Source organism: Equus przewalskii, chromosome 1 (assembly GCF_037783145.1).
Source record: "Equus przewalskii isolate Varuska chromosome 1, EquPr2, whole genome shotgun sequence".
NCBI classification, from domain to species: Eukaryota; Metazoa; Chordata; class Mammalia; order Perissodactyla; family Equidae; genus Equus; species Equus przewalskii.
In genome coordinates, this window is record NC_091831.1 from 56,489,672 (window position 1) to 56,506,549 (window position 16,878).

General features: G+C 33.7%; 1 protein-coding gene across 17 annotated transcripts in view; it reads right to left on the minus strand.

Moving 5' to 3' along the window:
- Positions 1-247: 247 nt before the first annotated feature.
- Positions 248-16,878, minus strand: part of HERC4 (HECT and RLD domain containing E3 ubiquitin protein ligase 4) — a 141,033-nt gene continuing 124,402 nt past the window's right edge. For 11 of the 17 annotated variants that reach the window (XR_011523882.1, XR_011523885.1, XR_011523879.1 and 8 more), the window contains 6 exons: positions 14,825-14,991; positions 14,136-14,202; positions 11,663-11,745; positions 7,815-7,998; positions 2,949-3,051; positions 248-1,508 (listed from right to left, as the gene is read on the minus strand). Coding sequence is in view for 8 of the 17 variants with exons in the window: in XM_070563888.1 (XP_070419989.1) it covers positions 1,300-1,508; positions 2,949-3,051; positions 7,815-7,998; positions 11,663-11,745; positions 14,136-14,202; positions 14,825-14,991 (813 nt within the window). In the remaining 9 variants the exon portion in view is untranslated. The remainder of the gene's footprint in view (positions 1,509-2,948; positions 3,052-7,814; positions 7,999-11,662; positions 11,746-14,135; positions 14,203-14,824; positions 14,992-16,878) is intronic. The other 6 variants (XR_011523878.1, XR_011523866.1, XR_011523865.1 and 3 more) reach the window with 3 other exon arrangements.

The window sequence follows — 16,878 nt, forward strand, 5'->3', positions numbered from 1 at the left end:
AATTTAGTCCTATTTAATACCATACATACATGTAACCTCAACAATTCAGATCAGGTTTTGCTGCAAAATGAGATACGTAAGTTTTTTTAATAGTTATCTTGGATTTTGGAATTACAGATAGACTTGAGGACCTCTATTAAATAGACAAATTTGTATGGGAATGGGAACAACAATCCAAAATTTAAGAGACCTTCCTGACACATTATTCTCTGAAGAACTCTGAATCTTATATGAGAATGACTAAAAGTTTAAATATTAAACCAATAAATCTTTATTATTTAAACAGTTTTCACGGCATTTTTTTATAAATTTAAAAAATAAATATTTGCATTATAGCAGAAAGTCACGTGTGTTGCATGAACTTACTGTTACAATTTAATGACAGGAGATAACTAAGCATCAGCACCATAAAACTGTTAAGATTTGTTTCTTAAAATTCAAGGAAATAGTTCTAAAGCACTGAAAATTCTCACTAAATACCAATCTGCAGCATTAATAGTTTTGAAAGCTAGAACCCAGTAATAGCTTCTCATAGTAGCCAATGTTTCTATTCCTGGCAACTGCAGAACAAAGTTATTCCATTACTAAATATTATGCTTTATGATAACCTCCCATTTATCAGTAGCATCTCAAGATTCACAAAACAAAAGAACTACAAGTTATTTAGATAACTCCTATCAGTAATTGAGATTTGCACAAGGACATTTATTCTAGCAAAAAAGCAAAGATTGTGTTTTCACCATGCTAATTTTTTACTTTTATAGATTTTCAAAATAAGATTTAAATCATAATTTTTAATCCTTAAAAGTCAGTTCAATTACAACCATAGAAACTGTACTGGTATCAGAACATAACTATTTTATTACAAAACTTAACATTATTTTCAAAATGAAAAAATAATCAAATGACTACTGCAGGCCAAAGTTAAAGGTTTTTCACCCAGTGATTGAAGAAAAATTAAGCAACACTTCCATGCACTCACACACCAGATCATTTATGAAATATGCAAACTCTTAAAATTCATGTTAGTAAAACTTCAATGTATTCACAATACTTGTATGTTTATTGGAAGAAGGCAAAAAAAAAATCCATGGTCTGTACAATAATTTTAACATTAACACAGTTTGTTCATTTTCCTTTAATATTTTTTGGCTTTCATCAATACTCATAGCATTGAACATTTTGCAAGTAAGAATTATAATAGTACCTCTGTCACCTTGCTGAATTCATCACCACAAGAAAAACACAAATAATTAGTTTAATGCTTTTGCAGTAAACTGAATAGTTACAACTCCAAAGTTATATTAAACTGAAGCCTTCATTGTGATCAATAGCTTGGATCAGTTTAGAGCGTAGAGTTTCTTTTTCTGTATATTTTGGAAGATCCAGAAGATTAAAACAGGTATGGGAAACTGGGAGATATTCCTCACCACCTCCTGTGGACTGGATGGCTAGTTTTAGACTCTTCATACCAAGAATAGGAATGCGATCACTACCTGTCAAAAATACTGCCAAGAAAAAATCATTCAGCCAACCACTTTTATCAAAACAACAGTATAGAGTATCAAGTTATTTAGCACAGTCACTATAGCAAAGCTTTACATTAACATTTGCTCTAATATGGAAGGCTATCTCTAGAATTTGTGGAAGCACAATTTTTGAGACACACTATACATCCACAAAATATTTTTTCTTTAAAGGCGTAATCTTAATATTAGCACACAGGAGATACTTAATTTTTGATGAATGACTCACTATTGTCCCTGACAAAAACATTCTGGGAGTCCTTCTTTTGGGAAAAGCCATTTAGAACTAGTTCATGAATCAAATACAAAATGAAGTTTTGCTGTGATTCTTTTTTCTATTTGTTTTGTTTCTGTCATTCTTAAACAAAAATTTATAATGGGAAGCCAAAACAAGTCACTTAAGAATGACTTGTCATATTTATGATATTTAACCAAGATTCTCATTTCAATTATTAAAAAGAGACTGACAAAAATATTGTTAGCAGGGGGCTGGCCCCATGACCAACTGGTTAAGTTCACATGCTCTGCTTCGGCGGCCCAGCAGTCTTGGGCACGGACCTACACACTGCTTGTCAAGCCATGCTTTGGCAGAATCCCACATAGAAGAAGCAGAATGACTTACGACTAGCATATATAACTATGTGCTGCAGCTTTGGGGAGAAAAAATAAATTCTTGGCAAACAGCAGGAATATCAAGGAGAATGTCACTGATTTAGATACATAAATTCTGACTTTATTTAAAAAATCAATAAAATTTCAATTAGAATACAGATTTTAACAGATGAAAGACAGAGATTAGGTCAAAAAAAGAAAACTAAGTCTTGGAAAAGAAAAATTCTATTTTCTACAGAAATTCTCAAAGTTTTGGTGCAGAGCCAAAGAGAAAAAAAAATGAAGACAACACAGAAAAGAGCTATACTCCAGAGATCTTAGAAATTCTAAAAGGAATTACAATCCTAGTTTATTGTAATCAGTGTTATAGTTTGTTTTCATTTGAAAGAATCAATTCTGTCTTGGAGGCAAATGGTATTTAGCTTTCAAAAAAAACACTGGTCAGCTCTGGTGGCCTACTGGTTAAGTTCAGCCTGCTCCATTTCAGCAGCCCAGGTTCGGTTCCCAGGCACGGACCTACACTGCTCTGTTAGTGGCCATGCTGTGCTGGTGGCCCACATACTGAAAAATAGAAAATTACTGGCATGGATGTTAGCTCAGGGTGAATCTTCCTCAGAAAAAAAAAAATAAGAAAACATGTAATAAAGAATGCACATTTTAAAAATTATTCCAATTGAAAATTAAAAACAAGACCATAGAATACTATAAGAAAAAAACCTTATCCACCAAAGTGAACCAATCTCCCTTGAGAATAAGTTTAATAATTAGATTCTGTTGTCATAAAAGATAGAACCAGTTAGGAATACTTACACAGAAATTGTTTTTTCTTTTCCAATGGTAATTCATGAAATACTTCCCAAAAAATTTTTATTGTAGGATGTTCTGCCCAGTACTCCCCTTTGTATTCTGTATTCTAAAAACAACATAACCTTTTATTAATATTAAGGGTTATTAGTTTTGCCTTGAATCTGACAAACTGGCTTCCTTATTAGAATGCAAAACTAACACTGTCCAGGAGTTTGAAACTCATGTGATTCAGCTGATTACCTATGTCCTGGGCATACAATTTGAAACTATTAGATCCAGGGGAAAGGAAAGAAAATAAGTATGAATCAACAGAAATGTGTCCTCACTACTCCAAAGAAATGACAAGATTGTAATATCATCTTCAAAAGTAAATGTCTAAAGGATAAACTAGCATTACTAAAATGTTAATGGATTATTAAAGTTCAAAATGGAATTAATCTATGATAATTACAAAATTTTCTTTTCCTATATTCATGAACAGAAGTCAAATTATTTTACATTCTATATTCTCCTAAAAAAAATGGTACAAATGCAATACCACTCATTTTCTATGGTTGTGAGTTTCTAAGATGGCCCCCAAGGACCTATGCTTCCTGTTATTCACGCCCTTGTGCACTCCCCTCCCACAATGAAGAGGCTTCACCTCTGTAATCATTAGGATATTGTAGATATGAGAAATACATGACTTCCAAGTTTAGATCATAAAAAACTTTGTGGCTTTAGCCTTTTTTTGATCACTCACTCTGGGGGGAACCAGCTGCCATTTCATGAAGGCACTCACACAGCCCTTTAAAGAGGTCCTCCTGGTGAAATACTGAGGTCTTTGGCCAACAGCCATGTAGTGAGTCATCTCCATCCTTAAACAAGCCTTCAAATGACTAACGCACCAGTCAACATTTTGATGCAACCTCATGGAAGACCCCTGAGCTAAAACCACCCAGCTAAGCCACTCCTAAATTCCTGACCAACAGAAACTGTGTGAGATAATAAATGTTCACTGGTATTTTTAAGCCACTAAGTTTTGGGGTAATATACTTCCCCTTTAAAAAATATTAGCTCTGAGAGAAAAGGGGGGTAGAGAGGAGAGAGGGAATAAGTCTACACTATGAGGTGTTCCTTAAAATCCAGCCACACAGCTGGCCATAAATTTTAGTTAAGACAGCAAGAATCTTCCAACATCCTTTGGACACACTGTTCCTTCAGCCCAGAACCTTAGACACATCCTCCTTCCTTCTTTGTTCATCAGGCTAATCCCTATTTATCCTTTAGGGCTCAGACTAAATGTCACCTAATTTATTCAACAAATACATAATGAGTTCAGTCGAAGTTTGGGGTCCTGGGAAAACTGCAGTGAACAGAGTCCTTACCTACCTCATGGAGATTAGCTCCTAATGAGAGGCTCTCCCAGATTTGTGTCCTAGGTTAGGCTCCTCCTTACATACCTTTCATGAAATTCTCTTCCTTACTATTAATCACAGTCCAATTATTTAATGTCTAGCTTCCTTATTAGAAGGCAAAGACCATGTATCAATCTTATTTACTGCTGGCTCCCTAATCTCTTGCACGGTATTAGGCATCCGGTAGGGGCTCAAGAAATACTTGCTGGTGGGCTTCTTGAATTCTGGGCTCTATTTGCAGCCATGATTATCTCAATGACTGAACTCTGAAATCTACAAAATATTTGCTATCAATCTGCCAACCAAGTTTTGAGAAAATTGCTTGAATTCTAGTGATCAGTTAATGTATTAACTTGTTTGAATTAGTCTCTGAGCATGTTAGTGGGGAATCAAAGAAGGGTGGCTAAAATTTTTTCTTTTTGCCTTTTTTTTTAACCTCTAGATGGTTCTGGGGAAATGTGTACACAGTCCTGATGAAGAAAGAGCATTTAAAGTCACAAATCATAATCATTGAAAGTATAATGAATCAGATCTACAATGGAAGAAATCAAAGTACATTAAGTATAAATACACCAAAATACACTAAAAAATGTCCTGTCTTACAGAATGAATACTTCTATCAATTATATCTTCAGGCAAGGTTTTCAGTACTTACTGAGTGCTCTTCCAGGCTTTAGGAATACAGCAGTGAACAGAGACAAAAATTCTCCCTTCATGATGCTTACATTGTAGTGAAGGGAAAGGAGCAGCACAGTAAAGACAATAAAGTAAAATTTATCTTAAGTCAAAGTCAAAGAAGAAAAATAAAGCAGGGCAGGGAGACAGGGTATGTGTGTGTACGTGCACATACATTCAATTTTGGACAAGTTATCCAGTGACGGTCTCTGAGAGGGTATAAAGATGTGAAGCAAGAGCAAGAGCCATTTGGAATTAACAAGATGAAGAGAATTCCAGGTACAGGGGAACAGGAAATAGAAAGGCTTCAAGACTGGAGTGTTCCTGGAGGGTTTGAAGCTCAGCAAAGAGGCCAATAAGGCTGAAGCAGAGTAAGTGAAAGGAAGAATGAGAGGAGATCAGGCAAGAAGGATAAATTGTCTAGGATCTAAAGTGTGATGAGAGGTCATTATACTGTCTCTATTTTAGGGTGATTAGAGGTGGGGTCCATTTCCACTGGCGTCTCCTTAAAGTTAGTACAGCTTTCTTCTTTTCAGCAGATCAGTTTACCCAAAAGAAGAAATCTTCAGTCTCCTTCCTAGATTTAAGCCTCACTACCAGCTTTCTGAGTGCCATCCTCAGTTCCACCTGGTCTCTCAGATTCTAAAGCCTCTCTCCAGAGTTGCTGTTTGCTGGGTAGGAGAGGGGACATGAAGGGTCTAATAATTCATTAAATTAGCTTTAAAGTAATTCTACTGCTTTCAGCCACCCCCGCATCCCTGCCATTACAGTAACACAGTGTACCCATTCCTGAGCCTTTCAGAGCTTCCAGGGTGTGAAACAGGTTGCCTCTTGACAATCCTCTCTCTCTGGAGGCTCAGAATTCAATTTTCTTTGCTCTAAGACTCTCATCAACTCATCTACCTATTTTCTATCTTCCAAAACTATTTTTTTCTCTTGTTCACTGTATTTTTATATATTTTTTGTCTATGTAGTCCTATTTTTATTCCTTTATTGTTCTAGTGAGATCTGGGTAGGGAGCAGAGATAAATGTGTGCTTATTTCACTACACTTAACCAGAAGTACTAATTGTTTTTTTTTATTGAGGTCATAATAGTTTATAACATTGTGAATTTTTTTCCATTGTACATTCTTACTTGTCCATCACCATATAAATGTGTCCCTTCATCCCTTTTGCCCACCCCACAACCCTTTTCCGGTCTGGTAACCACTAAGCTGTTCTCTTTGTCCATGTGTTAGTTTATCGAGAAGTTCTAATTATTTTTTAATTTAATAATTTCCTAAATTATTACAGAGTAAAACTGGATTTCTCTCATGTGTGTATAGTTCTATGAGTTTTAAGCACACGTATGGATTCATGTAACCATCACCACGATCAGGATACTGAACAGTTCCATCACCCCAAAGAACTCTCTTGTGCTATCCCTCTGCAGTCATACTCCCTCCATGCCTAGCCCCTGTTCACCATAGTTCTGTCTTTTCGAGAGTGTCATATAAATGGAATCATATGGTGTGTAATCCTTTGAGACTGGCTTCTTTCACTCAGCATAAGGACTCTGAGAGTCATCCCAGTTGTTGCATGGATCAACAGTGCATTCCTTTTTATTGCTCAGTAGTATTTTACGGTATGGATGTACCATAGTTGGTTTATCCATTCACCCACTGAAGGAAATCTGGGTTGTTTCCAGTTTTTGACTTGTTTGCAGATTTTTAAAAAACATAATTAAAAAAAAACTGTGGTAAAATACACATAACAATGTTTACCATCTTAACCCTTTTTAACTGTACAGTTTGGGGGCATTAAGTACATTCACACTGTTATGCAACCATCACCAGAATCCACCTCTTTTCATCTTGCAAAACTGAAACTATATACCCATTAAACAGTAACTCCCTATTCCCTCCCTGTTTACAGATTTTTGTGTGAACATAACTTAATACCTAGGACTGGAACTGCTAGGTCATGTAGCAAGTGTGTCTTTATAAGAAAACGCCAAACTGTTTCTAAAGTGGCTATACCATTTGTATTCCCACCAGCAATGTATGAGAGTTCCCAATGCTTTGTATCCTTGTTAGACTTAGTATTGTATTTTTTTATGTTAGTTAACTTAATAGGTACATAGTATCAAACTATTAATACGAAAATTTTATCAAAGGTTGCTAGATTACAAAGATGGAAAAACTTACAGGTCAACCCTGCATATTATCTTTCTCAAAGCTGATCTAACCTAGTACTTTTTATTAAATGTTTATCTGAAGAAATGTCTGAGAATTGTCTGTGTAGAAAAGAAGGAAAAGAAAAAAGTTGTTTAAAAAATTTCCAGTCTTCTCCCTAAAGTTCCCTTTATTGGTTAAGGCACCAGTAACGAAGATCATGAGTATTATTTATTCTCTGCTAAAAAATTTAACATTGAGACTAACGTTAAATTGAGACTAATTGAGAAAAAGAAGAAACAAAGATCTTCAGCTTTGTCAGTGCTTTTCATAATGGTTTTCCTAGGATTAAGGCAGAATGAAAATCCATTCAGTTTTTTAGCTGGGGCTTCTATCCAGTCTGTCATAGAGGACATTTCTGTATGAAAACCACCAATACCACATATACAAAAATGCTAATTCATACACAATCAAAATTCATTCATTGTTGAGGAAGAAGGGTACAGTGTTTTCCTATTAAAATAACTGTAATAAATAGTGTAAAATGGAAAACAGTAACTTAGAGGGCAAGATTTTCATCAATAAGCCACGTTCTCCTTTTGCCTTTCCATTTAAACAATATCATAGAGTTGTCTTCCCCTACCTGTTCCAGTTCCTTCCAATCATAATTTGTATTTCCAATAACCATTGCTTGTAGTTCATTAGGCTGGAAGAGCTGAAGGACTTTTCCTCCACAGACCTTATGAAAGCCGGCATGAAAAGCATCAAACAAGGAAGCCACTGATTTATTGAATATGTAATCCACATAAGCATCAACAAACTCCTTTCTAGAAATGAAACAGCACACATGTACAGAATATAAGTCATTTTTCTGGAGAATATATATTGCAGTCTTACTAAAACTTTGAGTACTTCTGTACTTTTTGCTATTTATCTACAAAACTAAGAAAGTATGAGTAGGGTTCAAAGAGGACAAAGTCTTTATGGAGAGTTTATAGAGACTCTTTACGTACAGTTTATTTTTTCTATACAAAAATCTGGGATATCTATGAAGCACGTAGACTTAATCTATCATTCACAGTCATTCTTAGGCTATTCCTAAGCGAAATGTCATTTCCTAACGGGAAGAATGATGATGCAAATGGCTATCAAAAAATTATTGACAAATTATCGAGAATTTATATGCAGCACTCCATATGCATCCCTAAAAAGAGTGATCGGTTAAAAATATTAGGTGATGAAAAAATGAGAGCTTTGGGATTCAGACTATTTGACAGACTACAGTCTGCTTTTCCTTGGGTTTCTAGGAATTTTAAAACAAAATTTATTTTACAAACTAAATACCTAAGTGAGGTATTAACCATTCTTTTAGGATAATCATTGAAGAGTACAAGTGCAGTTTCTTTCCAAATGTATGTATGTGTATATATCTATGTACACACATACACACAAATACTTCTGATGCTTTTCTGTCTGTTATAATATAAAAGGAAACTGTAAAGAAAAAAAGGAAGCCCCTTTTACCCAGTAATTAGAACTACAATATTATTCAATTTGTTCTGTTAGCCACAAACACTTTATGCAGCTATCTGGTCAAACAAATAATGAGAATGGACACTAGAGGATTTCAGTATTTTATACTCTTGACTTCCAAATTAAAATGAATGATTCTACAAAGGGGAATATTGGTAAATTTAGTCATCTACAGACAGTCTTAGCAAATTGTAAAATAACTCCAAACTGAATTTACAGAGGAAAAAAAAAGATTAAAGGAGGCTACTGTAAAATATAAAATTGGGTAGGCCTTAAGGAAAAATCAATAGCATATGCTAATGAGAAAAATAATAATTTTCTCTGATGAGAAAAAATAAATAATTTTGTAATGCATAATTTTATAATTAATCTAATTAGAAAGTCAAATTTATCTATACTAGTTAAGTTCCTTAAGCATAAAAGGCTGAAATGTTTTATGTGCTAACATTTTTGTTTTCAACACTTTCATTATCTAACTAGGATTGGTAGTACAAAGATCAAAATTTTTAAAATAATTTCTAAACTAAATAATCTATGCAAAATAATATTTTTTAGAAACTTAAGGAATTAGTCCACAAATAGAAACTTTAAATGCAGGAAAAATATCTAAATCATAGTCAAAGGCTTTTAAAACCAACATTTTTTTTAAAAAAGGTTAGCTAGAAAGACCTAAAATTTTTTCACATTATTTGAAAAACAGCTTATTTTTTATCAAAGTAAGACATATGTACAGTGTAAAATGTCAAATAGTAATAATCCTGAAAGCCAACATTTACTGAGCACATTCACGTGCAAGGTACTATTCTAAGCATCTTAAAATTGCCTCATTTAATCCTCAAAATGACCCCATGAAGCAGGTACAATTTATCATCCCGTTTTACAGAAAAGGAGACTGAGGCATGGAGACATCAACTAATTTATCTAAAGTTACACAGCTTCTCAATAGCAGATCAGGATTATAATCATTTGGATCAAGTCCCTGGCAATAGCCATTAAGCTAGCTTTGTCTAAAGAATTATGTAACCCAATAGAAGAGAACAAAGAAGTTCTGCCCTGTACTTTTTCACCAGAAATTCCTGCTATTCGAAGGTAACTATTTGTTAACTTTTTTGCTATTCCTTCTGATATTTACCTTCATACTTCCACAACAGTTTTCTATTGTTATTCCCTGATTTTCAATTTTGAATATTATCTAATGAACTGAATAGCTACTCTGAAAGGCAAGGATGTACCTTTTACTTAATTGCCCCATGCTCACTTTGCCTCCCCTAATGCTCCCATTATAACAATTTTTGGCTTAATATTCATTAACATTTTTATGATTATAAATATTATTCACAATTAAGCTACAGAGTATTCTATGGTTACCTTTTTTTCCTTACAAAGAACTTCTGAAGAAAAAAGAAACGAACTTTTGTTTCCCTTAGTTTGCTACTTGATTCCTAACTTCAACAGAAATGTCGATCTCCACCAGATTCATTAAATATATTAGGTAGCATCAGTTGCATTTTTCTCCTGGAGAGAATCCTCCTGGAGCCCTCCATCCTCTTTATCTAAACCAGACTGGGTGCTCTTTCTATCTCTTCTACACACTGCTGTTCCTGTAGAAAGACTCTTCTTTGCCTCTCTCCTACATTGGTTCCTATTTTTTTCAATCCTGTGTCTTCCTCTTTTTTGGTTTAATTCTTTGTTTTGGTAGAACACATCCTCCAGTAACTTCCTGAGAAAAATGTATTGGAAGTAAATTCTCTGAGACTCTGCATACATGAAAATGTTCTTATACACCCAAATACTTCATAGTCTCGACATACAATTCAAAGTTAAAAACCATTTTCTCCCAGAATTTTGATCTAGCTTCGGTGTCATTCTTTAGAAGTCTGATGTTATTCTGATTCTTATTTCTTTGTATATGGTCAGCTTTTTTTTTTTTTTTTCCTGGCAGGTTTTATAGTTCCTTTTTCTTTGGGATTTTGAAATTTCATGTATTTTGCCTTGGTATGTATCTTTTTCTCACTTCCCATGCTTTCAACCTTAAAATGCATGTCATTCAGTTCTGGGAAGTTTTTTGGTATCATTTCTTTGACAAATTTCATTCATTCCATTTCCTTCAATGAATTTTTTCAAGTTTTAATAGTATCCAGATGGATGCTACTCATCATTTTGAAGATAATGATTTCAGTTTCTTTTGAAGTTTTGTTCTTAATCCTGCATCATTTCTGTTTCCTTGGCATTCTTTTTGACTGTTTTTGTCTTTCCTTAAATGTCTATTGACCTTTGGCTATCCATTCACATTTAAAAGTTAGGCAGTTTCCCCAGAGAAGAATCCTCCAATATACAGCTTGGGAGGAGGGAGCTGTAGACTCTCATTTAATCTCCCTGTTTTCAGTTCAGTCCCTTGCCCTAGCTGTGCCTAACTGTCCTCAAATCCACAGTCCCTTTAGTTCCATCTCCCCAGAAGGTAAATTTCCAATCTTCTGCACAGGCTGGAAGTTGCCAGGCTACTGGTGTGCTAAGGGAGATGGGTTTCTAACTGCTTCCTACAACAGCCAATCTTTCTGTTTCTAGTATTTCCCTAAACCTCATATGTTTTCTAACATATTTTTTTTTATTCTCAATGCCTGAGCCTTTGTTCTACAATATGAACTGGCTGCCTTCTTGGCTCCTCCCAGTCAATCTTATGTTGCAGCTTTCTTTGGTTGGCACTGTTTTCTAGCTTTCAGAAACATCTGCTGTTGTCTTCTCTCCCTTCTCTTTGTTCTTGCTGTTTATGACCTTTTTATCCCTTTATTAATGTCAAAAGGATTTTAGAAGCAAAACGCAGATTATTTCCTCACTAACCAACCATTCAAAAAGTACATTTTATCTGAGTAAAAACTTACGGTTGTGATGTTTCTAAATACGGAAGAAAATGCCTACTGAATCTTATTACTGTCACTGATGCTGCTATAATTCACTTACCGATTTTGTTTGTTAACAGCTGTGTCTGCACCATTTACAATCAGCTCTTTCACTTCTGTTGCACCAAAGTTTTCAACTGTGATCTATTAATTTAAATTTTTAAAAAAAGTCAATGTCAGACTCAAAACTTATTAGATTATTTTAATAACCTATCATTATAGTCCACCTTTCTCTCATTAAATATAAGAACTAATAAATGTGAGGTAAAATTTTGCTAGCATAAACTTATTTATGAATTCTGCATAAAGCCACAACTAGAAATTTTTCATCCTCTCTAGTAGTTTGAAATCCTACCTTGACTAATTACAAATTAAGTGTTAGGTTACTTAAAAACAGGAAACTAAGTATTTATCACGTGTAAAACTTTAGAACAGTCACTACAGGAGTAAAACAGTAGAACGGACGTTTTCCTTGGACAAGTGACAGAATCCAAGTGTCAGAATGCATTCAGCTTGGATCAGCTATGCATTCTTCCCACGTGACAGCTGCTACTCCTGTATTCCTCATATCTGCCTTGTTGCATTCTTGATCACAGGTGGTTTTTCCAGTTATACCATTAATTTGGTTTATAAAGACAGTCAGTTATTTTGAAACTTTTTATTTCCTTTACTAGTCTGCTGATTTTCCTATAAGTATTACCACTCCCACCTTTGCATCTTTTCTCTTTTTGGAATATTATCCTCTTTTATTAAACTGCTTTTTTAATACCTGCTATCTATAAAACACTATAGTGGGAGTGGGATGGTAAAACAAGAAACTAATAAATCCCTGCTCTGGAATTTGCTATCTAGTAAAGGAGGAGAAACAACTCATTATAATAAAATGAACACTATAACAGAGACATGAACAAAATGCTACCAGATCACAGAGGAAAGGAAACTTACTTCTAACCAGAGGAAGTATAAAAGACTTTGAGGAAGAAATATCATTTGAAAAGCACCTAGAAGGATGAGTAAGTGCTCTAAAAGATTGAGAGGGGGTGGGATTTCCAATTGAGCACGTATAGACTGAAGAAAAGGATAGATTCGAGAGTAAATATCAAGTTATGAAAATGTATGACCCTAAAAAACAGGAAGTCACGTGAAAGAATACTGTGTGACATGACAGAACTTGGTATGAAGGGAGGGATACAATGAAATTTAGAAAGAAAGCCAGATTACAAATGTCTTTGAAGCCCATTCTAAAGCTATTAAAGAGCCACTAAAAATCTCTGGGAAAGAAATGGTAGTGGGAAGGAATGTCTGAATTACCATAGTTCTTAGAAACACTAAGCATTCGCAAACTTGGTGATTGATAAATTAGAAATTAAACTGCTTGGAACATAATGTTTCAGTTCAGTCAATAAAGATTCAAAGGTAACTGATATGGTTATAAGTGAATCAACTAAAAAGGGGAACCAAAATTTCATAGTAAATAGTAAAAGTCCACATCGATTTTTTTCTTGGAAAAAAATAAAAATAATTTATTACATCTTAAATCTACCAAATTTTCTTATATCTGTACTATGTGCCAATTCTTAAAATAATCAAATAATGGATAAACTTTTTTGATGGGGCACATAATGTTTTTTGGCAAACTGTGTGATAGTAGAATATGGTATTTTTTGTCAGCTTTGACCACAAGATCATAAAGAGCACTGTTGGGGGGAAAAAAACAAATACACAAAGTTTTTAAAAAGAAAACAGAAGGAAAGAAAACCAAAGATTTGACCATTTTCCCAAGAGTCTAATTTATAATATTCAAATCATTCCCTTCTGAAATGTCTTATCATAACCCTTGCTGATTTTCTCTTCTTTGTCAACTAATCTACTTCTGCCAGATCCTCATTTGTCAATGGTTTGCATGTAACTGGATGAGTTATTTAACATCTTTTTCACTGAATTAACAAAATTCTGCATCTTTTACAAGATTTGCAATTTCACTTTCCAAATAATATTCCAATGTATTTGCATTTGCACTGTGGTATGCCATTCAACAGTAAGTAAGACAAAATGGGTAAGGACGAACGTTAGTGTGAAACAGAAAGGGATGTCTGAATGGGAATTAATCTTCTAAGTGGTAAGTTCATTAGTTAATATTCTCATGTTACAATAAACAATGCTTATCTAAATATTCTTGTAATTGCAGACTCAAAAATGAACACTTGAATAAACAGGACCGCTTGCATTTGTAAAGATCTGTAGCATAATGATAGTCACAGAGCTGGGTATAAATACTAGCTCTGACATGTGATGATTGTTTTCAGTTTTCTTCATCTGTAAAATAAGGATAATAATACCAATCTCATAGAATTGTTGAGGATTAAATGAAATAATGCATGTACTGTGACTAGTATATAGTTAATGCTCAATAAATGTTAGCTACAGGGTTCTTGAAGAATTCCATTCATCAAAATAAAGAAAAACCATAAGGCACAGCTGTTAAATAAAAGGGATGATGAATAATCAGGATACCCTATGTCCTTCCATCTTACCGTAAAATTAAGACAAAATGTTTCCTCAACATCGTCTTCTGGATAATCCAGTAACTGTTGCATGCTTCTGCAAAACAATATATATGTTCCTTTGAGGTAAAACATTACTGGGTATTTTGACTATTTTGCATAAGAATAAGTATATATTTCTCATTCATTCTTGATAAAATCCTTTTATTAATTTGTACTTTTTTATTGTTTCAGAATGGAAGATGTACAATGGCAAACATAAACAATGCTGAAGAAAAAAGAAATCACTCCAAGGTTTTTATCTCTTCCTCTGAATACAAAGGCAATTATCTACCCATTTTCAACATTTATCCTTATTTATATATAATTTTTATTCCATTTTTATTCCAGCTAGGAAAAAAGGTGATCACAATTAGAAGTCCAAATAAATCACTTAACTATTCTCAGGAAACATTACCTTCCTAAATTTATTATCTGATATTTGCAAAGTATTGTCAAACCATTAAATACTTAGCAAATGGTTTTATACACATAAGTCTTTCAGTAGAAAATTTTGGATCTGAGTAACACAATGGGTTTTCCTTTATTAGAAGGGCTTTTGTTTATTTCAGAAGTTCAACAAGAACAACAAAATGCAATTATTCCTGAAAGAAAGGCTTTCTGTACATTCCCCATTTCCTATATCCTGCACCCCACCCTTTCCTCTTTTTACAACTAACCTCCCAACATCAGGCACCAGTTCTTTCAAATCATCCAGGGATGGCTTCTTTTTCAGCAGTTTCTTATATAAAGCCAAAGGAAAATGGAGGTCCACAATAGTAAAATTATAAATTGCTAATCCACAGATAACACCAATCAAGTGGAACAAATCACTGTCTTCAAATGTCTAAAAATATAAGGGAAAAAAAGTAAAGTTGTTCTCCAAGTTGAAACATTAATTTTTTTCTGATTACAAAAACACATATTTGTAGTAGAAAGTTTTGAAGATACAGAAAAAAGTAATGAATAACAAGAAAAAAGTTCATGCTTATTCCTATCTTCTTGGAATAGTATCACTGTTAGTATTTTTGCACATTTCCAAATCCAATGCCTTTTCCAAGACAGACAAAACTGAAATCTACCTGAGTTCATACATATAACTTCACAACTGGCTTTGTTCCCCAGGAATACAAGTATTTCCACATCATTAAGCATTAAGTTAATAAATGAAATGGTCACTAGAATGTTTTTTCTGATTTAAAAAACTGTATACATTCAAAATTTGGAAAATAACCATAAAAAAGAAAATGAATAAACATCTGTAATCCAATCACTCAGAAACAATGATTTAAAAATATTTTTATGTATTTCCATCTACCGTAAGTTCAGAAAAATAATTTTAAAACATATTAAAGGTTTTCTCATTTTTCTAATTACAACATGAGTATTTTCTTATGTTATTAAATGCTCTTCCAGAACATGATTTTTAATGGCTGCATATTACATCACATAAAAGTATCATGGTTTGCTATATTAACTATTTACTTACTATAGTTTGACATTTAGCTTATTAAAACATGGAAAACAATGCTTATTTCCCTTTATCTTCAGAGAAGTAATATATGGTCACAGAAAATTCTGTGAGCATGATGGTAAAAGAGAAAAATTTTTTTATTAGATCTAGGGCTCCAGACCGGGTTCATACACTATCTAGCCTTAGTGTTTTAAAAGATAAAAACAGTATTTATATCTCATACAGTGGGTACGAGGATTAAATGGGGTAATGTATATAAAATGTTTTTAGCACAGTCCTGAAGCACACAGTAAAGGCTCAATAAATGTCAGTTATTCTAACCAGTTAGTAGTATTCAAAATAAGATAGGTATCTTTTTTGCATATATTTGGTCCATAGTTTAGAAGATTTCCTTAGGAGAAATTCTGCTTTGCAAGGAAGAATTTCTAAGTCAAGGATAGTTAAGCATACTGCCAAACTGTCTTCCTCCACACTTCTTCCAGTTTATAACGCCATCTCTAGTCCAGGAAAATGCCTATCTTTCCACATTTTCATCATACATACACACACACACACACACATTTCTAAGTTAAAAAATGACAACTTGTTTTAGTATATGTTTTTTTGACTATTAGTGATACTGAAAACTACGGATTTGTGTGTGCTTGTGAAATGCCTCTTCATGTACCTGGCCCATTTATCTTTTGGGGGCAAATGTTTTCTTATATATTTGTACTTGAATTCCTCATATATTAGGGGTATTACCCTGTGTCATATTTGTTACTCACATCCCAGTCTCTTATATGCTTTTTAATTTTATGTTTTTGTTATGCACAAATGTCACATTTTTCAGTGGTCAAATTAATCTTTTTCCTCTGTGATGTCCTACATTGTGTTTAACTTTAGAAAGTCCTTCTTAAAGAGGGCAGACTGAATAATGTGTTAATCTCTCTTCCTCCTGAAATCCCATTATACAAGAATAAAGAAATAAAAATGGTATAAACCCCCCCACACAAAATATGAAAAATAGACAGATGGCTGGTAACTGATTTGGTAAAGCAGAAAAAAATGAATCAGTAAGCTTGTAGGGGGAAAGCCAATGAAAAACAAGCTAATTTGTGCTGCAGGTTCAGGAAGTGGAAGTACTAATCAACACCTGTAGGGGTAGCCCAGCTAGCTCACTTTGTAAAACATGACTCTGAAATTCAGGGTATTAGAGTGGGGTTGAAAATAGGATGCTTGGTAGAAAGTCCTTTGCTTTTCTGTAGAGGATAAGCCAAA